The 23,257-nt window shown below is 37.2% G+C and overlaps 1 protein-coding gene across 3 annotated transcripts in view; it reads left to right on the top strand.

The window, feature by feature from the left end:
• The window catches only part of DYNC2H1 (dynein cytoplasmic 2 heavy chain 1), a 388,761-nt gene that overhangs the window by 140,686 nt on the left and 224,818 nt on the right, over positions 1 to 23,257 (top strand). For all 3 annotated transcript variants that reach the window (XM_043481063.1, XM_043481062.1, XM_043481064.1), the window contains 5 exons: positions 12,320 to 12,433; positions 13,035 to 13,195; positions 14,135 to 14,258; positions 15,048 to 15,169; positions 20,620 to 20,706. In XM_043481063.1, the coding sequence (XP_043336998.1) occupies positions 12,320 to 12,433; positions 13,035 to 13,195; positions 14,135 to 14,258; positions 15,048 to 15,169; positions 20,620 to 20,706 (608 nt within the window). The remainder of the gene's footprint in view (positions 1 to 12,319; positions 12,434 to 13,034; positions 13,196 to 14,134; positions 14,259 to 15,047; positions 15,170 to 20,619; positions 20,707 to 23,257) is intronic.

Raw genomic sequence — 23,257 nt, 5'->3', positions numbered from 1 at the left:
AGTTAGATTGTCTATTCAATGTTTTTCTTGTCTCTTGAAGTAGGATTGTATTGCTATAAACTTCCTTCTTAGAAATATTTTGCTGCATCCCATAGGTTTTGAGTTGTGTTTTCATTGTCATTTGTTTTAGAAATTTTTTAATTTTCCTTTTGATTTCTTCAGTAACCTGTTGGTTATTTATAAATGTGTTGTTTAATCTCCATGTCTTTGTGTTTCTTACAGTTTTTCTTTTTCTTGTAATTAATATCTAGTCTTACAGTGTTGTGGTAGGAGAATATGCTTGATATGATTTCAGTTTTCTTAAATTTACTGAGGTTTGATCTGTGACCCATGATATGGTCTATCCTGGAGAATATTCTATGTGCACTTGAGAAGAAGGTGTTTTCTTCTGCATTTGGATGGAATGTCCTGAAGATATCAATGAGATTCATTTTGTCTAATGAAACATTTAAGACTTGTGTTTCCTTATTAATTTTCTGTTTTGATGGTCTGTCCATTGATGTGAGTGGTGTTAAAGTCTCCTACTATTATTGTGTTACTGTCGTTTTTCTTCTTTTATGTCTGTTAGTGTTTGTATTATGTATTGAGGTGCTCCTATGTTGGGTGCATAGATATTTACAATTGCTATGTCTTCCTCCTGGATTGATCCCTTGATCATTATGTATTTTGTAATCTTCTTTATTTTAAGGTCTCTTTTGTCTGATATGAAGATTGCTACTCCAGCTTTGTTTTGCTTCCCATTTGCATGGAATATATTTTCCCCTCCTCTCACTTTCAGTCTATATGTATCTTTAAGTTTGAAGTGGGTTTTCTGAAGACAGTGTGTATATGGGTCTTGTTTTTTTATCCTTTCAGCCAGTCTGTGTCTTTTGGTTGGAGCATTTAAACAGTTTACATTTAAGTCGACTGATATATATGTTCCTGCTGCCAGTTTCTTTATTGTCTGAAGTTTGTTTTTGTAGATCTTTTTCTTCTTGTATATTTCTGGACTACATATGTCCCTTTAATATTTGTTGCAAAGCTGGTTTGTTGGTACTGAATTCTCTTAACTTTTGCTTGTCTGAAAAGCTTTTTATTTCTCCATCAATTTTGAATGAGATCCTTGCCGGGTACAGTGATCTTGGTTGTAGATTTTTCACTTTCAGTACTTTAAGTATATCCTGCCATTCCTTTTGGCCTGCAGAGTTTCTGCTGAACATTCAGCTTTTAAGCGTATGGGGTTTCCCTTGTACGTTACTCGTTGCTTTTCCCTTGCTGCTTTTAATATTCTTTTTTTGTGTTTAGTCTTTGTTAGTTTGATTAATATGTGTCTTGTTGTGTTTCTCCTTGGGTTTATCATGTGTGTGACTCTTTGTGCCTCTGGGACTTGATTGACTGTTTCCTTTTGCATATTGGGGAAATTTTCAACTATCATCTCTTCAAGAATTTTCTCATACCCTTTGTTTTTCTCTTCTTCTTCTGGGACCCCTATAATTTGAATGTTGGTGCGTTTGATATTGTCCCAGAGGTCTCTGAGACTATCTTCCATTCTTTTCATTCTTTTTACTTTATTCTGCTCTTCAGAAGTTACTTCCATCATTTTATCTTCCAGCTCACTGATTCATTCTTCTGCTTCAGATATTCTGCTATTGGTTCCTTCTAGAGTATTTTTAATTTCAGTAACCGTGTTGTTTGTATGTTTATTCTTTAATCCTTCTGGGTATTTGTTAATTGATTCTTGCATTTCTCCATTTTGCTTTCAAGGTTTTTGATCATCTTTACTATCATTATTCTGAATTCTTTTTCAGGTAGTTTGCCTGTTTCCTCTTGATTTGTTTGAATTTCTATGTTTCCTGTTTGTTCCTTCATTTGTGTGTGTAGTATTTTTCTGCCTTTTCATTTTCTTTTTTTTTAATTATTGTGTTTGAGGTCTCCTTTTCCCAAACTTCACGTTTGATTTCTCTCTTCCTCTTTGTTTCAGCCTTCCTAAGGTTGGTTCAGTGATTTGTGTAAGCTTTGTATAGGGTGAGATTTGTGCTGAATTTTTTTGTTTGTTTGTTTTTCCTCTGATGGGCAAGGTTGAGAGAGATGGTAATCCTGTATGGTGATTATTGGGTTTGTATTTTTGTTTTGTTTGTTGTTTAGATGAGGCCTCCTGCACAGGATGCTACTGGTGGTTGGGTGATGCCGGGTCTTGCATTCAAGTCATTTCCTTCGTGTGAGTTCTCACTATTTGATACTCCCTAGGGTCAGTTCTCTGGTAGTCCAGAGTCTTGGAGTTAGTGCTCCCACTCCAAAGGCTCAGGGCTTGATCTCTGGTCAGGAACATGTGGTTTGCTATGGCATTAGGTGAGATTAAAACAAATACTCCAAAACAAGAAACCAAAGAATAACCCCAGACAAATGGCAGTTAGAAAATCAGGCAAATAATAATTATAATAATGGAATATGCACATGTCCATATACACCCATGAGCAAATTCAAAACAGTCCAACAAAAATAAAGTACACTAGATTGATCCAGTGAACAGAGGAAATAAAAAATTATATTTTCTATTAAGAACAAAACTATCTACAGCACAAACTGGGAAACAAAACTAAAGCAAGGTACCAAGTAGAGAATAAAGCAATGAAAACAAAACTAACAAGTATGTTGAGAGGAAAATAAAGAAAGAATTGATACGCAAAGATAAATAGAGGTAGATAAAGAAGATTTATATGCTTTAAAGATTAACTGCAAGGGGAAAAGATCAGTAGGAAAGACGAACAAAGGATTAAGTGGGGAAAAAATATAGTAGGTTTTAAAAATAAAAAATTACAATTATATAAAAGAGAAATGTTGTGAAGTAATTAGCCTCCAACTAATAAAAAAAAAAAGAAAAAGAAAAACAAAACAAAACAAAAAAAAGAGAGAGAAAAGAAAAGGAGAAAGAAAAAAAAAAAAAGGAAACCCCATAGAACCGCAAAAGCCCAAAATAGAGGCAGATGTTTATGATAATAAAAAGTGTGGCTGAATATACACATATACCTATACACCCATATGCAAAATCAAAACAATCCAAAAAAATAAAGTACAATAGATTGACCTGGCGAACAAAGGAAACAAAAAGTTATTTCTACCTGTTAGTAACGGAAGTAAGTAAAGCACAAACTGGAAGACAAAATTAAAGCAAGTTGCTAGTTGGGGAATCAGTTCAGTTCAGTCGCTCAGTCATGTCCGAGCCTGTGCGACCCCATGAACTGCAGCACGCCAGGCCTGTCTGTCCATCACCAACTCCCGGTGTCCATCCAAACCCATGTCCATAGAGTCAGTGATGCCATCCAGCCATCTCATCCTCTGTCGTCCCCTTCTCCTCCTGCCCCCAATCCTTCTCAGCATCAGTGTCTTTTCCTGTCATCAGGTGGCAAAAGTATTGGAGTTTCAGCTTCAACATCAGTCCTTCCAATGAACACCCAGGACTGATCTCCTTTACGATGGACTGGCTGGATCTCCTTGCAGTCCAAGGACTCTCAAGAGTCTTCTCCAACACCACAGTTCAAAAGCATCAATTCTTTGGCACTCAGCTTTCTTTATAGTCCAACTCTCACATCCATACATGACCACTGGAAAAACCATAGCCTTGACTAGGTGGACCTTTGTTGGCAGAGTAATGTCTCTGCTTTTTAACATGCTGTCTAGGTTGGTCATAACTCTCCTTCTACAGAGTCAGCATCTTTTAATTTCATGGCTGCAGTCACCATCTGCAGTGATTTTAGAGCCCAGAAAAATAAAGTCTGCCACTGTTTCCACTGTTTCCCCATCTATTATCCATAAAGTGATGGGACCAGATGCCATGATCTTAATTTTCTGAATGTTGAGCTTTAAGCCAACTTTTTCACTCTCCTCTTTCACTTTGATCAAGAGTTGCTTTAGTTCTTTTTCACTTTCTGCCATAAGGGTGGTGTCCTCTGTATATCTGAGGTTATTGATATTTCTCCCAGCAATCTTGATTCCAGCTTGTGCTCCCTCCAGCCCAGCGTTTCTCATGATATACTCTGCATAGAAGTTAAATAAGCAGGGTGACAATATACAGCCTTGACGTACTCCTTTTCCTATTTGGAACCCGTCTGTTGTTCCATGTCCAGTTCTAACTGTTGCTTCCTGACCTGCATACAGGTTTCTCATGATGCAGTCAGGTGGTCTGGTATTCCCATCTCTTTCAGAATTTTCCACAGTTTCTTGTGATCCACACAGTCAAAGGCTTTGGCATAATCAATAAAGCAGAAATAGATGTTTTTCTGGAGCCATCTTGCTTTTTCAGTGATCCAGCAGATGTTAGCAATTTGATCTCTGGTTCCTCTGCCTTTTCTAAAACCAGCTAGAACATCTGGAAGTTCACAGTTCAGATATTGGTAGTGAAAATAAAACTAAAAAATATGTTGAGAGGAAAGGTAAGAAACAATAGATATACAAAGTTAAATAGAGGTACCTAGAGGTTTATATACATTAAAGATTAACTGCAAGGGGAAAAGAACAGTAGGAAAATCAAACAAAGGAAGAAACTTAGAAAAAATAAGAATAGATTTAAAAAGTTAAAAATGAAAATTAAAAAGAAAAGAAGAAAATATCCACAGAACTGCAAACCATCATAGAGCCAGTGTTTTATAAAAACAATAAAAAATGTGACTGAGAAGAAAAAAGAAGCTCAGAAACTTAATTTGATTTCCTAGTGCAAATAAAATTGAGAACTACATCAGAGGGGGGCATAAAACAAGGAATTAAAAAAGAAAAAAATATACGAAAGCATCTACAGAACAGTGAAAAAATAAGAGTAATAAGTGTTTTTCTTGAGTCACTGCTGTCAGAGATCTTTCCCGAGCCGGGAATCACAGTCCACGTCACCTCCCTAGGATACCCTCCATCACTGTGCTGGCCTCTGGACCTGCTGTGGGGGCAGCTCAGACTCTAATCTGGTCCTACTCCTGTGTGTTCTTGCCTCCCATGTCCACAGCTATCAGAACTAGTGTGTTTTCTTTCGTGGGAGCTCTCAGTGACCTTTTATATATTCCACAGACAGAGTCTGCCTAGTTGATCGTGTGGATTTAATCTGCAGCTTGTACAGCTGGTGGGAAGGTTTTGGGGTCTTCTTCCTTAGCCACACTGCCCCTGGGTTTCAGTTGTGGTTTTATGTCCACCTCTGCATGTGGGGCGTCCACTGGGGTTTGCTCCTGAGGCTGCCCTGAAGGACTTGGGTTTGCCCCAGTGAGGGCCAGGTGTGGAGGTGGTGCAGTTGCTTGGGTCACAGTGGTTCTGGCAGCACCAGGTACTCAGGGGAGTTGGTGGCTAGGGCAGCAGGAAATAGAGCGCTCTAGACGGGTATGGCAACCACTGTTGGCCAATATGCTCCAGTGTTCTTGCCTCAAGAACCCCCCGACAGAGCAGTCTGGCAATTACAGTCTACAGCATTGCAGAGTTGGATATAATCGAAATGACCCTGCATGCATAGGTGCAAGACTTTTTTTGCCTGTGGCTGCTCTGCCCCAGTGAGGGTTGAACATGAAGTTGGCTCAGCTTCTTGGCTTGTGGGGACCCTGGTGGTGCCAAGTGTGCAGGGACACGGCCTGCCTCAGCTGCAGGAGTTATGGCCCTATAAGAGTCTTTTTTCGAGCCTCTTGTAGCTGGCGATCAGAAGGCCTCTTTGGCCAGTTTTTCTCTGTAGCTCTGCCCGTTCAGGTACTTAGAGGGCTCCCTTGCCTGGGGTCCTCCTCTGTTGTTCCAGGCGTCAGGCACAGAGAGGGGCCCCCTTGGGTAGGGTCCTACGCTGTAGTTTGGCTCATCAAGCACTTAAAGGGGCACCCTGGGTGGGGTGCTACTCTGTAGTTCAGTGCCTCAGGCGATTGATGGGCCAGCCTCTCTATTGTTCAGCTGTGGCTGCTGGCCTGTGGCGAGAGAGAGGCTATGGTGATGGCTCCACCCCCTACGTGTGACTCAGCAGTATCGCCTTGCTTCCATGGCTGCCTGGCTTTCCTCCACAGTCTGCTCCCTCACATCCCCTGGGTCCGTCTCTCTGCAGTCAACAGCAGCCCTCGCCCTGGGATTGCTCCACAGTCCCTAAACTCCAGCTCCCAGCTGCTGCGCCTTCCTGGGGACCTGCATTCCTGTCCAGGGTATGTATGACTGTGGCAAGGACTGTCTGATTCTCATTCCTTTTAGGCTGCCACAGATGAGCTGTTTCACTCTCAACCTTAAATGTTTCTTCTCTGACTCAGACAGTTGCCCCAGTGTGGGGATCAGACCCCTGCTTCAGTTCCCCTACCTGCTGAAGGCAGGTCCAGTCCTACTAACACTCCTGTTTTTCCCCCAGTTCCTTCATCCTCTTGAGTTTTGCGTGGTTCTATATGTTCTTTTCCGCTGGTCAGGTACTCCTGTCCGCTCTCAGCTGTTGTTCTGCATGCACTTCTGTGTCTGAAGGTGTGTTCCTGACGTATCCGTGGAGAGAGAGGTACTCCATGTCCACCCACTCCTCCGTCATCTTGTTCCCCCTTGCCAAGATACTCGTTTACATTTGCCTACCTTTTCTGTATGCTTTTGCCCATTACCTTCCTTTTTGGTACTGATTACTTACTGACTACCACTAAGTCCATAATTTTTTGTCCTTTAGCCCTATTCCTCCTCTGAACTTCAGACTCAAATAATCAGTAACCTGTTAGATACGTCTTCTTGAAAATCCTATAAGCCTTACAATTCAAAACAGGTTCAAAACTAAACTCATTATTTCCTTTCCTATATTCATTTTCTTAGTTATGGCACTACAATATAGCTAATTGTTTAAAACAGAATTTATAAACTGTGTTAGACTTCTGTTCCCTTAATCCATGCATCTAAAGAATCCTTAAATTCTGTTAGTTTTACATCCATGATTGTGTCTTAAATATGTTTCACCATCTCCATGTGGGTGATGTTAACCTTACTTCAAGTCTAATGCCTCTTTTATTTAAATTAATTTCAGTGTTTTTCAGACTAGTGTATATATCTCAATAAAAGTAAATGGCATAGAAAATCTTAAAAGTAACAAAGTTGGAGGGCTTATGATATGAAGACTTACTATAAACCTAGAGTAGTCAAGGTAGGATAACACTGGTGTAATGGTAAGCCCAGTGATTATCAGAACACTATGGAATCCAGAAACAGACTCACATATACATGGTCAATTAATTTCATGCAACAATATCATTTAAATGTGGAAAGGATGATCCTTTTAAGAAGTGGTACTGGAATATTTAGATATCCATGAAGACAGGAAAAAAACCTGAGACATATGAAAAATAACTTGACATGAAATATAGACCTAAATGTACAGCATAAAATTATAAAACTTCAGAAGAGAATTAGGGAGAAAATGTTTATGATGTTGGGTAAAGTGGGTATTTCTTAGATATTATACCAAAGTAGAATAGGAAAATAAATGACAAATTGCACCTCATAGAAATTAAAAAAGAAAATGAAAAAGCAGGTCATAGACTGGGAGAAAATATTTACAAATGTGTATTTGATAAAAAAAAAAAACTTGTTTCCAACATGTACAGAAATGATTACAACTCAATACTAATAAAACTAACAAATCAGTTTGCAAATACGCAAAAGATTTCCACCGGCCTTTAATGAAAAAAGACTTATATAAAGGGGTCATATGTTTCACAAATATGGGAAAAGATACTCAACATCATTAATCAACAACGAAATGTGATGCCCTTGTTTTTCGTATGCAACTCTTGTTCTCGACCTTAGCTTTGTAGTTCTTAGCCTGGTAATTCCAAATCCTGAGTTTCTTTGACTTAATTTCTCAGAGGAACAACTTTTTTCCCCTGACTTCTGATAGTTGGGAAGGGAAGTGGTAATTTACTCCATAAATTGCCTATTTAAAAATGTGTTCTAAATATTCTGTGAAGACGTCCCGAAGCCTCAGCTGTCTTATAGCTTTCCTCAGCCCCCTGTAGCGCTCTCTCCTGGAGGCTGGTGGCTTGCTTCTTTCTCTGCCTGGCCTCAGTTGCTGTCCTGCGATCCTTCTTTACCATCTTGGTCTACTCACTCATGTCTGGAGCCTGGCCCCAGAAGCTTTTGGAGAAAGGGTACATGGAAGGTAATTTTGAGATCTCATGTATATGAACGTTCTGCTGTGTTCTTGATTGGTTGGTTGTGTGCTAGGAATAGTATTCTAGGCTGGAATATTTATGTTTTCTTTGGATTTTGAAGGCATTGTTCCATTTTCTTCTAGCTTCGTTGTTGGTGATTAAAACACTATTTTAATTGCTGATCTGTGTTTGGATAACCTGTTTTTTTTTTTCCCCCTCTCTTGGAATCTTTTACATCTTGGTTTTTCATTGTTCTAAAGTTACAGTGATTTGCCTTGGTTTAGGTTTATTTTCATCCTTTGTGTCCAGTGTGAGTTCTTACTACCTAAATATTTGCCTCCTTTAGTTCTGGGAAATTTCCTTAAATTATTTTATTGATAATTCCTTTTCCTTTATTTCTCTGTTCTTGCTTTTTAGAATTCTTATTTGGGCTTTGGACTTCCTAGTCTGGTTCTCTAACTTTCTTATATTTTCTCCCTTTATATTTGTTCTGCTTTCTTCACAATTTCTTACAGTGTGCCTTTTAACCCTCCAGTTTTTCATCTCTGTTACACTGTTTCTCAGGAGATGTAAAACAATCTCCAGGTGTTTCCTTTTGGCAGTAGTGCCCCTTGTTGTCGCAGCATCTACAGCTAGCTCTCAGAGGGAACTTTATGAAGTTTTCTTTTTCTTGAACATGTCTTATTATTATTTTTTCTTACATGATTGCTTTATACTTAGTTCTTATGCACAAAAGCTTTATGAGCATGGAAAGGAAGTTTATTGTCTGCGAACTTCACAAGAGGGTTTCTGGGCTGAATCGAATGGCAGAAGCAAGATTTCACCCGGCATGTCAGAATTAATTTGCTGACTGATGGGAAATCTTCAGAAGCATTAGTATTCTGAGATTACTGACGATTATGTACACATTCAGTGTTTACAATATAGATTTATAGACTACCTGACCTGGAAGTAACAGATCAGAAAATCAATTTAATTTTTATACTGTAAAACTTTAGCATATTTTTTTCTCAAGGAATTTTAGAAGCAAAGTAATATAACTACTTATCTAAAGCTGCTAGTCATTTTTATTGTAAAAATATCTATCAAATATTGTTTTTTTCCCTTAGGAAATTGAAAGCTTTGTTTCATATTCTTATGTTGTTGCAGTTGGAATACTTTTGGATTACTTACCTTTAAATAGTAATTTGAAAAACAGTAAAAACTCCATAAAAGATAATATCATTGATACTGTATATTAAAAAAGGAAAATATTCAGTACTCTGTGGGCCTATGTACTTCCAAACTAGTGAATATTATGAAGATACATTGTGTACTATGCTACTCTTTTCTCTGGGCTGTTCTGGGAAGAGATATTTCTAAGACTGTAGCTAATTGTATTACCTAGATTAGACCTAGAAAAATAACTCTGCATCTTGTATTATAAGTTAATAATTTTGCTCAGTGATAAATGGATGACATTTCTATTTGTTATTTTATACATAAGTGTGTTTAAGCTGGTTTTAGAAAAGGCAGAGGAACCAGAGATCAAATCGCCAACATCCACTGGATCATTGAAAAAGCAAGAGAGTTCCAGAAAAATTCTATTTCTGCTTTATTGACTATGCCAAAGCCTTTGACTGTGAGGATCACAACAAATTGTGGAAAATTCGGAAAGAGATGGGGATACCAGACCATCAGACCTGTCTCTTGAGAAACCTGTATGCAGGTCAGGAAGCAACAGTTAGAACTGGACATGGAACAACAGATGGGTTCCAAATAGGAAAATGAGTATGTCAAGGCTGTATATTGTCACCCTGCTTATTAATATAAGCATACTTGTATGCAGAGTATATCATGAGAAATGCTGGGCTGGAAGACACACAAGCTGGAATCAAGATTGCCGGGAGAAATACCAATAACCTCAGATATGCAGATGACACCACCCTTATGGCAGAAAGTGAAGAGGAACTAAAATGCCTCTTGATGAAGGTGAAAGAGGAGAGTGAAAAAGTTGGCTTAAAGCTCAACATTCAGAAAACTAAGATCATGGCATCTGCTCCCATCACTTCAAGGCAAATAGTTAGGGAAACAGTGGAAACAGTGAGAGACTTTATTTTTTCCGGGCTTCCAGATCACTGTAGATGGTGATTGCAGCCATGAAATTAAAAGATGCTTACTCCTTGGAAGAAAAGCTATGACCAATCTAGATAGCATATTAAAAAGCAGAGACATTACTTTGCCAACAAAGGTCCATCTAGTCAAGGCTATGGTTTTTCCAGTGGTCATGTATGGATGTGAGAGTTGGACTATAAAGAAAGCTAAGTACTGAAGAATTGATGCTTTTGAACTGTGGTGTTGGAGAAGACTCTTGAGAGTCCTTGGACTGCAAGGAGATCCAACCAGTCCATCGTAAAGGAGATCAGTCCTGGGTGTTCATTGGAAGGACTGATGCTGAAGCTGAAACCTCAATACTGTGGCCACCTGATGCGAAGAGCTGACTCATTGGAAAAGACCCTGATGCTGGGAAACATTGAAGGCAGGAGGAGAAGGGGACAACAGAGGATGAGATGGTTGGATGGCATCACCGACTCAATGGACATGGGTTTGGGGTATACTCTGGGAATTGGTGATGGACAGGGAGGCCTGGCATGCTGCAGTCAATGGGGTCGCAAAGAGTTGGACATAACTGAGCGACTGAACTGAACTGAACTGATGGCATAGAGAGACTTATACTGAATTGTGCGACTTTTTTTTTCTTGGTTTTAATTTTGTTGACACCAAAAGCCTTTTGTATTAAGATATAGCCAATCAACAATGTGGTAGTTTCAGGTGAGCAGCAAAGGGACTCAGCCATACATATACCTGTATCCATTCTCCCATCCAGGCTGGCATTGAGCAGTGTTCCATGTGCTTACAGTAGGTCCTTTTGCTTATCCATTGTAAATATAGCAATGTGTCAGGATCTTTCCAAAGTCCCTGTCTGCCCCTCCCCCCTCATCCACAAGTTCACCACACCGTGTGACTTTTAAAGCTTGCTAGTCTTGGTTCGTGACATAAAGAAAGAACACACATATTAAATGCTGTACATACTCAGAATAGCTGTAACTTATAATTGGAAAAGTAGGTTAATAAAACATGAAGCACATGAGTAGGGCCTTTAGGGAATATTTTGATACTGTGGAGATGGAGAAAAGAACTTTCCCCTTTGAGGACTGGTAGCAGAGATACACAGGTAGAAACATTTGTGGAATGTAGAAAGTTTTAACTGAGTTCATGTGTCAGGTACCTGAAGGATAAGGCAATAGGACGCAAGGCGTTAGTTTTGTTGTTGTTGCCAGCTTAAACAGCAAATTTGTTTCTTCCAGGTCAGGTAGAGAGATAGAGAGGGAGAGGACTCCGGTCTCATTTTTATTTAATTGAGATATAATTGACTCACACTCCTTTATTAGTTTCAAGTGTACAAGATAATGATTCTGTTTATGTATGTAATGTGATATAATTGTTACAATAAGTGTAGAAAGGACGCCAAACGTTATTCTTAAAACTCCTTGGATGATTATAATATGGTTGAGGACTTCTGTTGTTAGAACTTTTGGAAGGTTTCTTGACAGATTTCCTCCTTGGTTTTTTGATAGTATAAATAAATACAAACCTTCATAATGTTAAAGCATGTTTATATATGTGGGACTCTTGATTTTTAAGTTCATGAGTAAAAACATCATGTGTTATTAATATATCATTGTTCTTTGAATCTTAACTAATTTTTGTTCATATATTGGCATATTTATAATAATTTCAATTAATTTTTGTCTAAAATATAGAAATAAGTTCTAGAATAGTATAGCTTGTCTCTAAGAATTATTACTATTCTACTGTTAGAATTAGAGAAGACTTCTATTTTCAGTTTTCTTGTTTATGAAATGAGCATAATAGTATTTCCCTGGGGTTGTCGAAAGTGTTAAATGTATATTATTATGATCATTTTCTAAATTATGCATTTCTGACAGTTTGATTTTTATATAGTAAGCATTTATTGCTTTGCTATTCAGAAAAATTAAAGCATATTTCCTAATAGAAATATAGAGTAAATTATAGCATTAGTTTCCTAGGCATGTTAGAAACTCTCATGTCAATTAATATTAGAAAAGCGTATAATAGTGCTATTTTAAAATAACATTTTTGGTATTATGCTTTTAAATGTTGAGTGCATTAAAATCAATTGGAATGCTGCTTAAATATTCCTGTAGGATGCTAGTGAGCAAAAGACAGAACTTGAAAGACTGAAGCACAAAATAGCAGAAGAAGTCATTAAAATTGAAGAAAGGAAGAACAAAATTGATGATGAGTTAAAAGAAGTACAGGTAAGATAAAAATAGGAAATACTGTAAGAACCATTTATAGTTTTGATTTTCAACTTTACATTGGAGTTTAAACATTATTTGCATAAGTTATTTCCTAATAGTATTACCAGTGTGGCTTTCACTTAATACTGTCTACGAAAAAGAGAAACAGGAAGACAAGTCTGCTAGAAGTAACCGAATTAGCTGATGGTTGTTAAAAACAATCTTTGTTTTCCATGAATCATATTGTTTACACTGTAGAAGAAAAAATATTTTGTAGATAAATTAAGACAAACTCTTAGGCTTTTTTTTTTTTCCTTGAGACTTGATTAAATAAGCAAGCAAGTATTAGAAAAGAAAGGATCCCTTGAAAATGGCAGATTGTCTCAAAACAGATTAGATTTTCCAAATTAGACTGTGGCAGTTATGGTGGCAGAAACTCCAGCTTTCCCCACTTGAACATTTTGTTCTTTGTGTGTTTTAGAGCATTTTTATATTGGAAGAGAAAGGGTATTAATAACTAGTTATTTGAAATAAAATGACAATATTTGATAATTTGTAAAGAGTTAGCATATTTCCATATATATTTTTTGAACGTATAAATACCCTTTTTGTTTTCTAGCCTCTCGTCAATGAAGCTAAACTAGCAGTTGGAAACATTAAACCAGAATCTCTTTCAGAAATCCGTTCCCTGCGTATGCCTCCTGATGTAATCAGAGACATTCTTGAAGGTGTTTTGAGATTAATGGGTATCTTTGACACATCTTGGGTGAGCATGAAAAGGTAAGTTTTTGAATTTGTGAAAAAATGTTATTTCATGAATAAATTATACATTCTTTCAGATTTTTATTATTTCTTATATTGTTTCTCAAACTGAACTTCATCATAGTATGGGGTTATACACTTTCCCCTAATATTTCAGGATGGTCTATGTAATCATATTTCAAGAACTATGTTTTCCTTTCTCTATAAGTGATTGTTAAAAGTGTCAAAGGAGAAGATGAATGCCTTAAAGTATTTAAGAACATCTTAATAAACGTAAATATTGATTTAGTCCTCATGTGGAACAGAGTAATGTTTTTACTGTGGTGGTCTGATGAAGAAAATATAGTCACTGTTCTCAAAGAGTCTGTCTTTCACTCTTGGCAGAGGCAGAGAGACACAGAGAGCAAGTGAGAGCCCCATGAAAATATAAAAGAGATGTAAACAGAGGAGAGAAGGCTGATTGTTAACTCAGTGTATACTGTGGAGCTTTAGATTTCGCAGTATAGCAATGGCATTATAGTTTGTGCTGGTATTCATTCTGATAGTAGAGTTTTTTTCCAATCTGAAATGAGGGAGATTTAAATTGAGAGAGCACTTAAAATATCTTTCTTATAAAGGAGTCAGAATATTTTCCTGCATATCCTATAATGTATTAGTTTCTCAGGAGTTCACATAAAGGGCTGTGGATGGAGTTCAGTGTTATAATTCCTTCATTGTATTGCTTCAGTGTATTCACAGAACCTTAGAAAAACTGTTGTGTATCTTTCTGGAGCTCCTTGTGTATAAAAAACAATGAAGTAGTGTTACTTTAGAAACTTAAGCACTTTAACAGTACTCTGTTCTTTGGTTAACTAATAGATTGAAAGTATTGTATATATCACTCTGTTAAATTGATATTTTTGTTAAAAATAGCAAACTATATTTAGCCTCATTTGAATTAATATACTTTATTTCTAGCTTCCTTGCAAAGAGAGGTGTGCGAGAAGACATAGCAACCTTTGATGCACGAAATATTCCAAAGGAAATAAGGGAGAGTGTTGAGGAACTTCTTTTTAAAAATAAAGGATCTTTTGATCCAAAGGTAATTTTAACAGATAACCTTAAATTCCCTTTCCATACTCTTATTATATTCTTCTTGTCAAAATGTGATGGTTTACATTATTTGTTTTTTAGTTTACTTAAAAAAGTAAAAGTTTTTTATAATAAGTTGTAAGTATTGGGTAAACTAGAATCTAGAAGGTTGGAGACAGGTTTATTATCTTACGTGGTGTTTGAATGTTACGATCTGCTCTCATTGGTAAGTTCCTAAACAGTCATAACTTCCAATTTGCCTGTATGCTTTTATTTCTTCTTATATATTAGTCATATAATAACACATCTCTCTGTTGGAATGCTTATATCTAATTCAGAAAACAGTTTAAATTTCATGATTCTTGTCTTTTTTAGATCTTTTATTCAAAATGCCCTGTACTTCTTTGACGCCAGTCGCAGTTGTTTCAACAGTGCTTTTATCTAATAAAGATCTATTCTTTGTATTGAAGAGAAAGAAATGATGCTTGAAGATTGTTGTGGATGGCACATGTATTCATTACAAATGTGGCTAATAATTATTTATGTCAATAGAATGATAGAGTTATATTAAAGATTGTATGTGGTTCAAAAAGATTTGTTCTTAAGGAAAAATGGTTTATATATTTTTTACTTAATCAAAATAGCAATTCACTCTATTTTTATTTTTGTCATAAACCAAAAACTTTGTTATTTGGGTGAAATTGTTAAACAAATGCTTAAAGAAGATACACTGGAGTTAACCTTGCCTTTATTCCAAATGAAGTCAGGATGTGGGATAATTTCCGATGTGCTTTTTCAGAATGCTAAGCGGGCCAGCACTGCAGCCGCTCCCTTAGCTGCCTGGGTTAAAGCCAATGTCCAGTACTCCCATGTCCTGGAACGAATCCAGCCTTTGGAAACTGAACAGGCGGGATTAGAATCGTAAGTTAAATATAAAATATAAACAACCCTAACCTTCATTTTCATCAATTGATGACATATTATTAGGATTTATTTTTGTCTGTATGTAAAAAGGCAGCTGACAACACTGAGTCATTTAAATACAAATTAAGAATGTAGATCCAGATAATGGAGTGGAGAATGTAGAGCTTACCTCACCCAAACCACAGACATGTCATAAACACATCTCCAAGGGAACTATTACTATGGAAAACTAATTAGAAACTGGCAGAAGAGCCAGATAACCAAACTTGCAAGAAAGACCTGTACATAACTGGATGGTTGTTGTTCAGCAGCCCAGTCATGTCCGATGCTTTGTGGCCCCGTGGCCTGCAGCACTCCAGGCCTCCTGCCCCTCATCTTCTCCTGAAGTCTGCCCCAGTTCTTGTCTGTTGCATCAGTGACGCCATCCAGCCATCTCATCCTCCGGTGCCCTCTTCTCCTTCTGCCCTCAATCTTTCCCAGCATCAGGGACTTTTCCAGTGAGTCGTCTGTTCACATCAGATGACCAAAATATTGGAGCTTCAGCTTCAGCATCAGTCCTTCCAACGAGTATTCAGGGTTGATCTCCCTTAAGATTGACAGGTTTGATCTCCTTGCTTTCCAAGGGACTTTCAGGAGTCTTCTGCAGCACCAAAGTTCAAAGGTATCAATTCTTTGGTGCTCTGCCTTCTTTATGGTCCAGCTCTCACAGCTCTACGTGACCACTGGGAAGACCAGAGCCTTGACTGCATGGACCTTTGTCAGCAGAGTAATGTCTCTGCTTTTCAACAGTCTGTCTAGGTTCCTCATCACTTTCCTGCCAAGCTGTGACGTCTTCTGATTTCATGGTTGCAGTCACCATTTACAGTGATTTTAGAGCCCAAGAAGAGGAAATCTGTTACCATTTCCACCTTCTCCCTTTCTGTTGCCATGCAGTAACAGGAGCAGATGCATGATCCTACATGCATCTGGTTCTGTTATTGCACTGGGGTGCAGCAGTATTTATAGATTAGGAGTATATTATTAAAAGACAAATAATTATACATAAAATAAGTAAGAAAATGGTTTTATTATATAGCACAGGACATTATTCAATATCATATAAACCTAAAATGGAATATAATTTGCAAAAAATAACTGGATCACTGTGCTATACACCTGAAAGTAACACAGTATTTCAACTGTGTGTCATTAGAGAAATCACTGTGCCGTACACTTGAAAGTAACACAGTATTGTTACTGTTTATCATTAGAGAAAAAGGAAAAAAAATGAATAAATGAAGAGTTAAACAGAACAAAAACATGAAGAAAAAGCGTTTAAAAGGTGGTTAGCAGAATGAACTCACTTTTTTCCTACTGTTAAGTTGTTGGATAAAGTGGGAGAAGTTCCTTTAGAAACAGCAAAATTTTGTAAAGGAATACTGTTAAGGTACAAAAAGTAAATTCTAGAAATTTCAGTTCAATTCAGTCCCTCAATAGTGTCTGACTATTTGCAACCCTATGAACTGTAGCACACCAGGCTTCCCTGTCCTTCACCAACTCACAGAGTTGGCTCAAACTCATGTCCATTGAGTCGGTGACGCCATCCAGCCATCTCATCCTCTGTCGTCCCCTTCTCCTCCTGCCTTCAGTCTTTCCCAGCATCAGGGTCTTTCCCAGTGAGACAGCTCTTTGCATCAGGTGGCCAAAGTATTAGAGCTTGAACTTCAGCATCAGTCCTTCCAATGAATATTCAGGGCTGATTTCCTTTAGAATTTACTGGTTTGATCTCCTTGCAGTCCTAGGGACTTATCTAGCACCACAGTTTAAAGGCATCAGTTCTTTGGCGCTCAGCCTTCTTTATGGCCCAACTCTCACATTCATGCGTGACTACTGGGAAAACCATAGCTTTGACTACACGGACCTTTGTCAGCAAAGTGATGTCTTTGTTTTTTAATACACTGTCTAGGTTTGTCCTAGCTTTTCTTCCAAGGAGCAGGCGTCTTTATTCCATGGCTGCAGTCACCGTCCATAATGATTTTGGAGCCCCAGAAAAGTCTCTCACAGTATCCATTATTTCCCCATCTATTTGCCATGAAGTGGCAAGACTGGTTGCAATGATCTTAGTTTTTTGAATGTTGACTTTTAAGCCAGCTTTTTCACTCTCCTCTTTCACCTTCATCAAGAGGCTCTTTAATTTCTCTTCACTTTTTGCCATAAGGGTGATCTCATCTGCATATTTGAGGTTATTGATACTTCTCCCAGTTATTGATATTCCTCCTGGCAATCTTGTTTCCAGCCTGTACTTCATCCAGCCTGGCATAAGGAAGAATACTGCAGTGGGTCGCCGTGCCCCTCACCAGCAGATCTTCCCAATCCAGGGACTGAACCCAGGTCTCCCACATTGCAGTTGGATTCTTTACCATCTGAGCCAACAGGGAAGCCCAGGAATACTGGAGTGGGTAGACTATCCCTTCTCCAGAGGATCTTCTTGACTCAGGAATTGAAACAGGGGTTCTCTTGCATTGCTGGCAGATTCTTTACCAGCTGAGCTACCAGGGAAGCCTGATGTAGTCTGCTTATAAGTTAAATAAGCAGAGTGACCATATACAGCCTTGACATGCTCCTTTCCCAATTTTGAAAGAGTCTTTTGTTCCATTGTTCCATGTCTGGTTCTAACTGTTGTATACACGTTTCTCAGGAGGCAGCTCTGGTGGTCTGCTATCCCCATCTCTTTAAGAAATTTCCAGTTTGATGTGATCTATGCAGTCAAAGGCTTTAGCATAGTCAGTGAAGCAGACCTAGATGTTTTTCTGGAGTTCTCTTGCTTTTTTCTTTTTTTTTCCCCATTTATTTTTACTAGTTGGAGGCTAATTACTTTACAATATTGTAGTGGTTTCTGTCATACATTGACATGAATCAGCCATGGATTTACATGTATTCCCTATCCCAAGCCCCCCTCCCACCTCCCTCCCCACTCCATCCCCCTGGGTCTTCCCAGTGCACCAGCCCCGAGCACTTGTCTCATGCATCCATCCTGGGCTAGTGATCTGTTTCACTATAGATAATATACATGTTTTGATGCTGTTCTCTCAAAACATCCTACCCTCGCCTTATCCCACAGAGTCCAAAAGTCTGTTCTGTACATCTGTGTCTCTTTTTCTGTTTTGCATATAGGGTTATCGTTACCATCTTTCTAAATTCCATATATATGTGTTAGTATACTGTATTGGTCTTTATCTTTCTGGCTTACTTCATTCTGTATAATGGGCTCCAGTTTCATCCATCTCATTAGAACTGATTCAAATGAATTCTTTTTAATGGCTGAGTAATATTCCATGGTGTATATGTACCACAGCTTCCTTATCCATTCATCTGCTGATGGGCATCTAGGTTGCTTCCATGTCCTGGCTATTATAAACAGTGCTGCGATGAACATTGGGATGCACGTGTCTCTTTCACATCTGGTTTCCTCGGTGTGTGTACCCAGGAGTGGGATTGCTGGGTCATATGGCAGTTCTATTTCCAGTTTTTTAAGAAATCTCCACACTGTTCTCCATAGTGGCTGTACTAGTTTGCATTCCCACCAACAGTGTAGGAGGGTTCCCTTTTCTCCACACCCTCTCCAGCATTTATTGCTTGTAGACTTTTGGATAGCAGCCATCCTGACTGGTGTGTAATGGTACCTCATAGTGGTTTTGATTTGCATTTCTCTGATGGTGACTGATGTTGAGCATCTTTTCATGTGTTTGTTAGCCATCTGTATGTCTTCTTTGGAGAAATGTCTGTTTAGTTCTTTGGCCCATTTTTTGATTGGGTCATTTATTTTTTCTGGAATTGAGCTGCAGGAGTTGCTTGTATATTTTTGAGATTAATCCTTTGTCTGTTGCTTCGTTTGCTATTATTTTCTCCCATTCTGAAGGCTGTCTTTTCACCTTGCTTATAGTTTCCTTTGTTGTGCAAAAGCTTTTAAGTTTCATTAGGTCCCATTTGTTTAATTTTGCTTTTATTTCCAATATTCTGGGAGGTGGGTCATAGAGGATCCTGCTGTGATTTATGTTGGAGAGTGTTTTGCCTGTGCTTTCCTCTAGGAGTTTTATAATTTCTGGTCTTACATTTAGATCTTTAATCCATTTTGAGTCTATTTTTGTGTATGGTGTTAGAAAGTGTTCTGGTTTCATTCTTTTACAATCAGTTGACCAGTTTTCCCAGCACCACTTGTTAAAGAGGTTGTCTTTTTTCCATTGTATATCCTTGCCTCCTTTGTCGAAGATAAGGTGTCCATAGGTGCGTGGATTTATCTCTGGGCTTTCTATTTTGTTCCATTGATCTATGTTTCTGTCTTTGTGCCAGTACCATACAGTCTTGATGACTGTGGCTTTGTAGTAGAGCCTGAAGTCAGGCAGGTTTATTCCTCCAGTTCCATTCTTCTTTCTCAAGATTGCTTTGGCTATTTGAGGTTTTTTGTATTTCCATACAAAGTGTGAAATTCTTTGGTCTAGTTCTGTGAAGAATACCGTTGGTAGCTTGATAGGGATTGCATTGAATCTATAGGTTGCTTTGGTCCCTTGCATTCCTATATACTAACAATGAGAAAACAGAAAGAGAAATTAAGGAAACAATACCATTCACCATTGAAACAAAAAGAGTAAAATACTTAGGAGTATATCTACCTAAAGAAACAAAAGACCTATACATAGAAAACTATAAAACACTGATGAAAGAAATCAAAGAGGACACAAACAGATGGAGAAACATACCGTGTTCATGGATTGGAAGAATCAATATTGTCAAAATGACTATACTACCCAAAGCAATCTTGCTTTTTTTAATGATCCAGCCGATGCTGGCAATTTGATCTCTGGTTCTTCTGCCTTTTCTAAATCCTACTTACACATCTGGAAGTTCTCAGTTCACCTACTGTTGAAGCTTATTTTCTTCAGAGGTACTTGTCTACATTTTTTGAACATTTTTGAATTCTTCTTTTGGCATAGCTTCCTGCAGTCATTTAACTTTTGGCTTTTTGCATTTTGGTATGTTAGTTTTCACCTTTCAAAATTTTATTAAAATTACTCCTTTGTTAATATTTAACAAATTTTCTTTGTTAATACTTTTCATTGTCTTTATCTTTTTGCCTGTATGTCTTATTTATTCCCTTGGTTTCATTTTAGTAGGATTTTAGAAGGGATTGAGGATAAATGAATACTTTTACTCTACCATCTTTATCTAGAAATCTGTTTGCAGAAGTGTTTTAAAATGTAGATTGCTGGAAGTGATGTGGTTAGGTCAGAGAATACACTTTTAATCTTAGCATTGCTTTTCAAATAAAATTCTAAATGAAGGTATTAAAGCTAGTGAATTATTGACAATTTTCATTGTCATTTGTTTATTGCAAGATTATATTTTACAGTGCTGTTGCTGCTTTTTCTTGATAACTAGAGTGACTTCTATGAAATTGAATTATATTTTAGAAATTTGAGGAAAACTGAAGATAGAAAAAGGAAACTAGAAGAGCTTCTTAATTCTGTTGGTCAAAAAGTATCAGAACTCAAAGAAAAGTAAGTTAAGTTTTGGAATGTATTTTGGATGTTTGAAAACCTACCTCAATAGATACTTAAGTTTTAAAAAACTGTTATAATTAATAGATTAATTTTTTTTATTTATCACTTTAAAATGGTGAATGATGTAAGGTAACAGTGTATTCCTTTTTAAAAAAATTTAATGAGAACAAAAACATTTTAAGTTTCCGTTTGTATAGCTATCACTGTGTATATTCCCAAGCAATGGAAAACTGAGCAGGAGGAAGGGAATGTGCTGTGTTAACGCTGGGACTGTTTACATTTGGTATTCCTAATTCTTTATTATTTTGACCTCAGCAGTTTAGACTTCTGTATTGCAGATGATGCTACAGTACTACTTATTCCATAATCTGGAATTATGAATGGTACATGATTGTGTTAACAATGTTCTTTCTTTTTAGCTTTGCTCTTTTTAGTATTAAAAATATTCCTTCATGCAAATATACTCAAATCTAAAAACTGTTTATAAAGGGATTAATCTTAAAGCCTTTTGTTTACCTCTTTGGTCCTGTGATTGTTTTTAACATAGGACAAAAAAAAATACTGGTATGGGACATAGAAATATGGAAACATTTTCATTTAAGAATTGTAAAGATTGGAAAACTGGAAAACATGTCATTAAATATAGCATATGTTATCACTTGCTACTTTCTTTAAGTCATGTATTATATTTCCTTTTCTTCTTATGGAAGAAATACAAATTATTGTACCAAGAGAAAGTTCCATTAGACTAAAATCTATTAATTTTTTCTATATGTAGTCAGGAAACAATCATCTCTATTTACATTTATGTATATTTACTTAATATACATAAATGAAAGCTGTAGTGAAAGCTATAAATTCAGCGTTTTTAATATTCCTGAATGTTTTTTTGTACTAGTCATATAGATATGAAATCACATAATTTCCCTCCTGGTATATAATTAGAGTGGTATAAGGAAAATAATATATTATTTTCAGTATTACATGCTCAGAATCAGGACTTAATCATACAAAAGTGATTATCAAATATTTATTGAGTAGTTAGCTTACTTGTGTTGACTCCATTTATTAGTCATTTGCACGTGTTGTCCTAGGCACTTTGCATATTCATCTTTTTAGCGTTTACAACAATACTGAGAGGTGGATATTCTCACATAATTTGCGATTAGAATGCTGACGATTAGAAAGGTTTGCTTAAGTTGAACAAGGAGTAAATGAGTAAGCAAGCATTAGATCCTATATTTGTCTGATTCCTTTAAGTTCCTTTTCTTAGTCACTGCATCATATTACCAGTATTTTGGGAGGATTATTATGAAAACCTTCTGAATAATATGATTGAGGACTTTGTGGATAATATGACTGAGGAATTGAATTTTTAATTTTAATTAATTTAAATTTAGATAGCCACATGTGGCTGCCATATTGGACGTGACTCCTAGAGTCTTATGTCTAGGGGAGGGAAGAATAGGGCACTTAGAAAGGCAATAAAGAATAGAGGGCCTGCAACTTAATAGCAGCACACCCGTATATGAATTTTAGGTCCTCTACTTACTATTGGCAAGACCTGTGCAATAATCTGTTTGGATCCAAGTCTCCATATTTATAAAATGAGAATTACAGCACTTATTTTGAACTGTTCCTAGAATCAGCACAATCCTAGGTGTTCTCTTTTATGTATTTATTTATCTATGCCCGTGCCGGGTCTCCGTAGCTGTCTGTGGGTATTCTCCAGTTGCAGCTAGCACGGGTTGCTCTCTAGTTGTGGTGTGGTTGCGGCTTGTGGGCTCTAGAGTGTGGGGACCTCAGCTGTTGTGGTGCACAGGATTACTTGCCTCGCAGCATGTGGGATCTTCCTGGACCAGGGATTGAACCCGTGTCCCGTGATTAGCAGGCAGATTCTCAACCACTGGACCGCCAGGGAAGCCCAGTCTTTGGCATTTTGAAGGCACTTACATATTTGTTGAAGGACTAAGTAATCATATGGAATCTGCTATTATATTTAGTAAATAATAAATCTGTACAAGTATTTTTAAGGAAAATAATTTAAAAAGAAGTTTTAAACTTTGGCAAATGGGCACATAGGGAGAGAATATATGTAATGGGATGGATATTTGAGGTGAGTTTTAAAATTTTATTTGTAGTTTTGGTAGGTGTGTATTTGTGGCAGTTAGAGTGAGGGGTGAGGTAGGTATAAGGAAGGAGCTGGATAATGGAACAGCTCATTGACAGTCATGGCAGATGAAAGATAGTGCATTGTTTGAGAATATAAAATTCTTCTGATGTTGACATCAGTTTTACTGGACTAAATAAAATCAAATAAAACTGAAAAGACAAATTAGATCAATCTTATGACAGGACCTTTGGATGTCATTTTGTTGTTTATGCATAATGTAGTAGGATATCACAGCCCTGTGAGAATATTCCCCTTTAAATGTAAGCATTGGTGTTATGTCTATTATATTAATGATATTTTATAAGCAAATATTACCAATATTACAGTTAATTAAAATTCTAGTATAAAAGCTCACTTTACTACCTAAGCATAACT

This window comes from Cervus canadensis, chromosome 11 (assembly GCF_019320065.1).
Source record: "Cervus canadensis isolate Bull #8, Minnesota chromosome 11, ASM1932006v1, whole genome shotgun sequence".
Taxonomy (NCBI): domain Eukaryota; kingdom Metazoa; phylum Chordata; class Mammalia; order Artiodactyla; family Cervidae; genus Cervus; species Cervus canadensis.
This window is presented reverse-complemented; position numbering and strand designations above follow the sequence as displayed.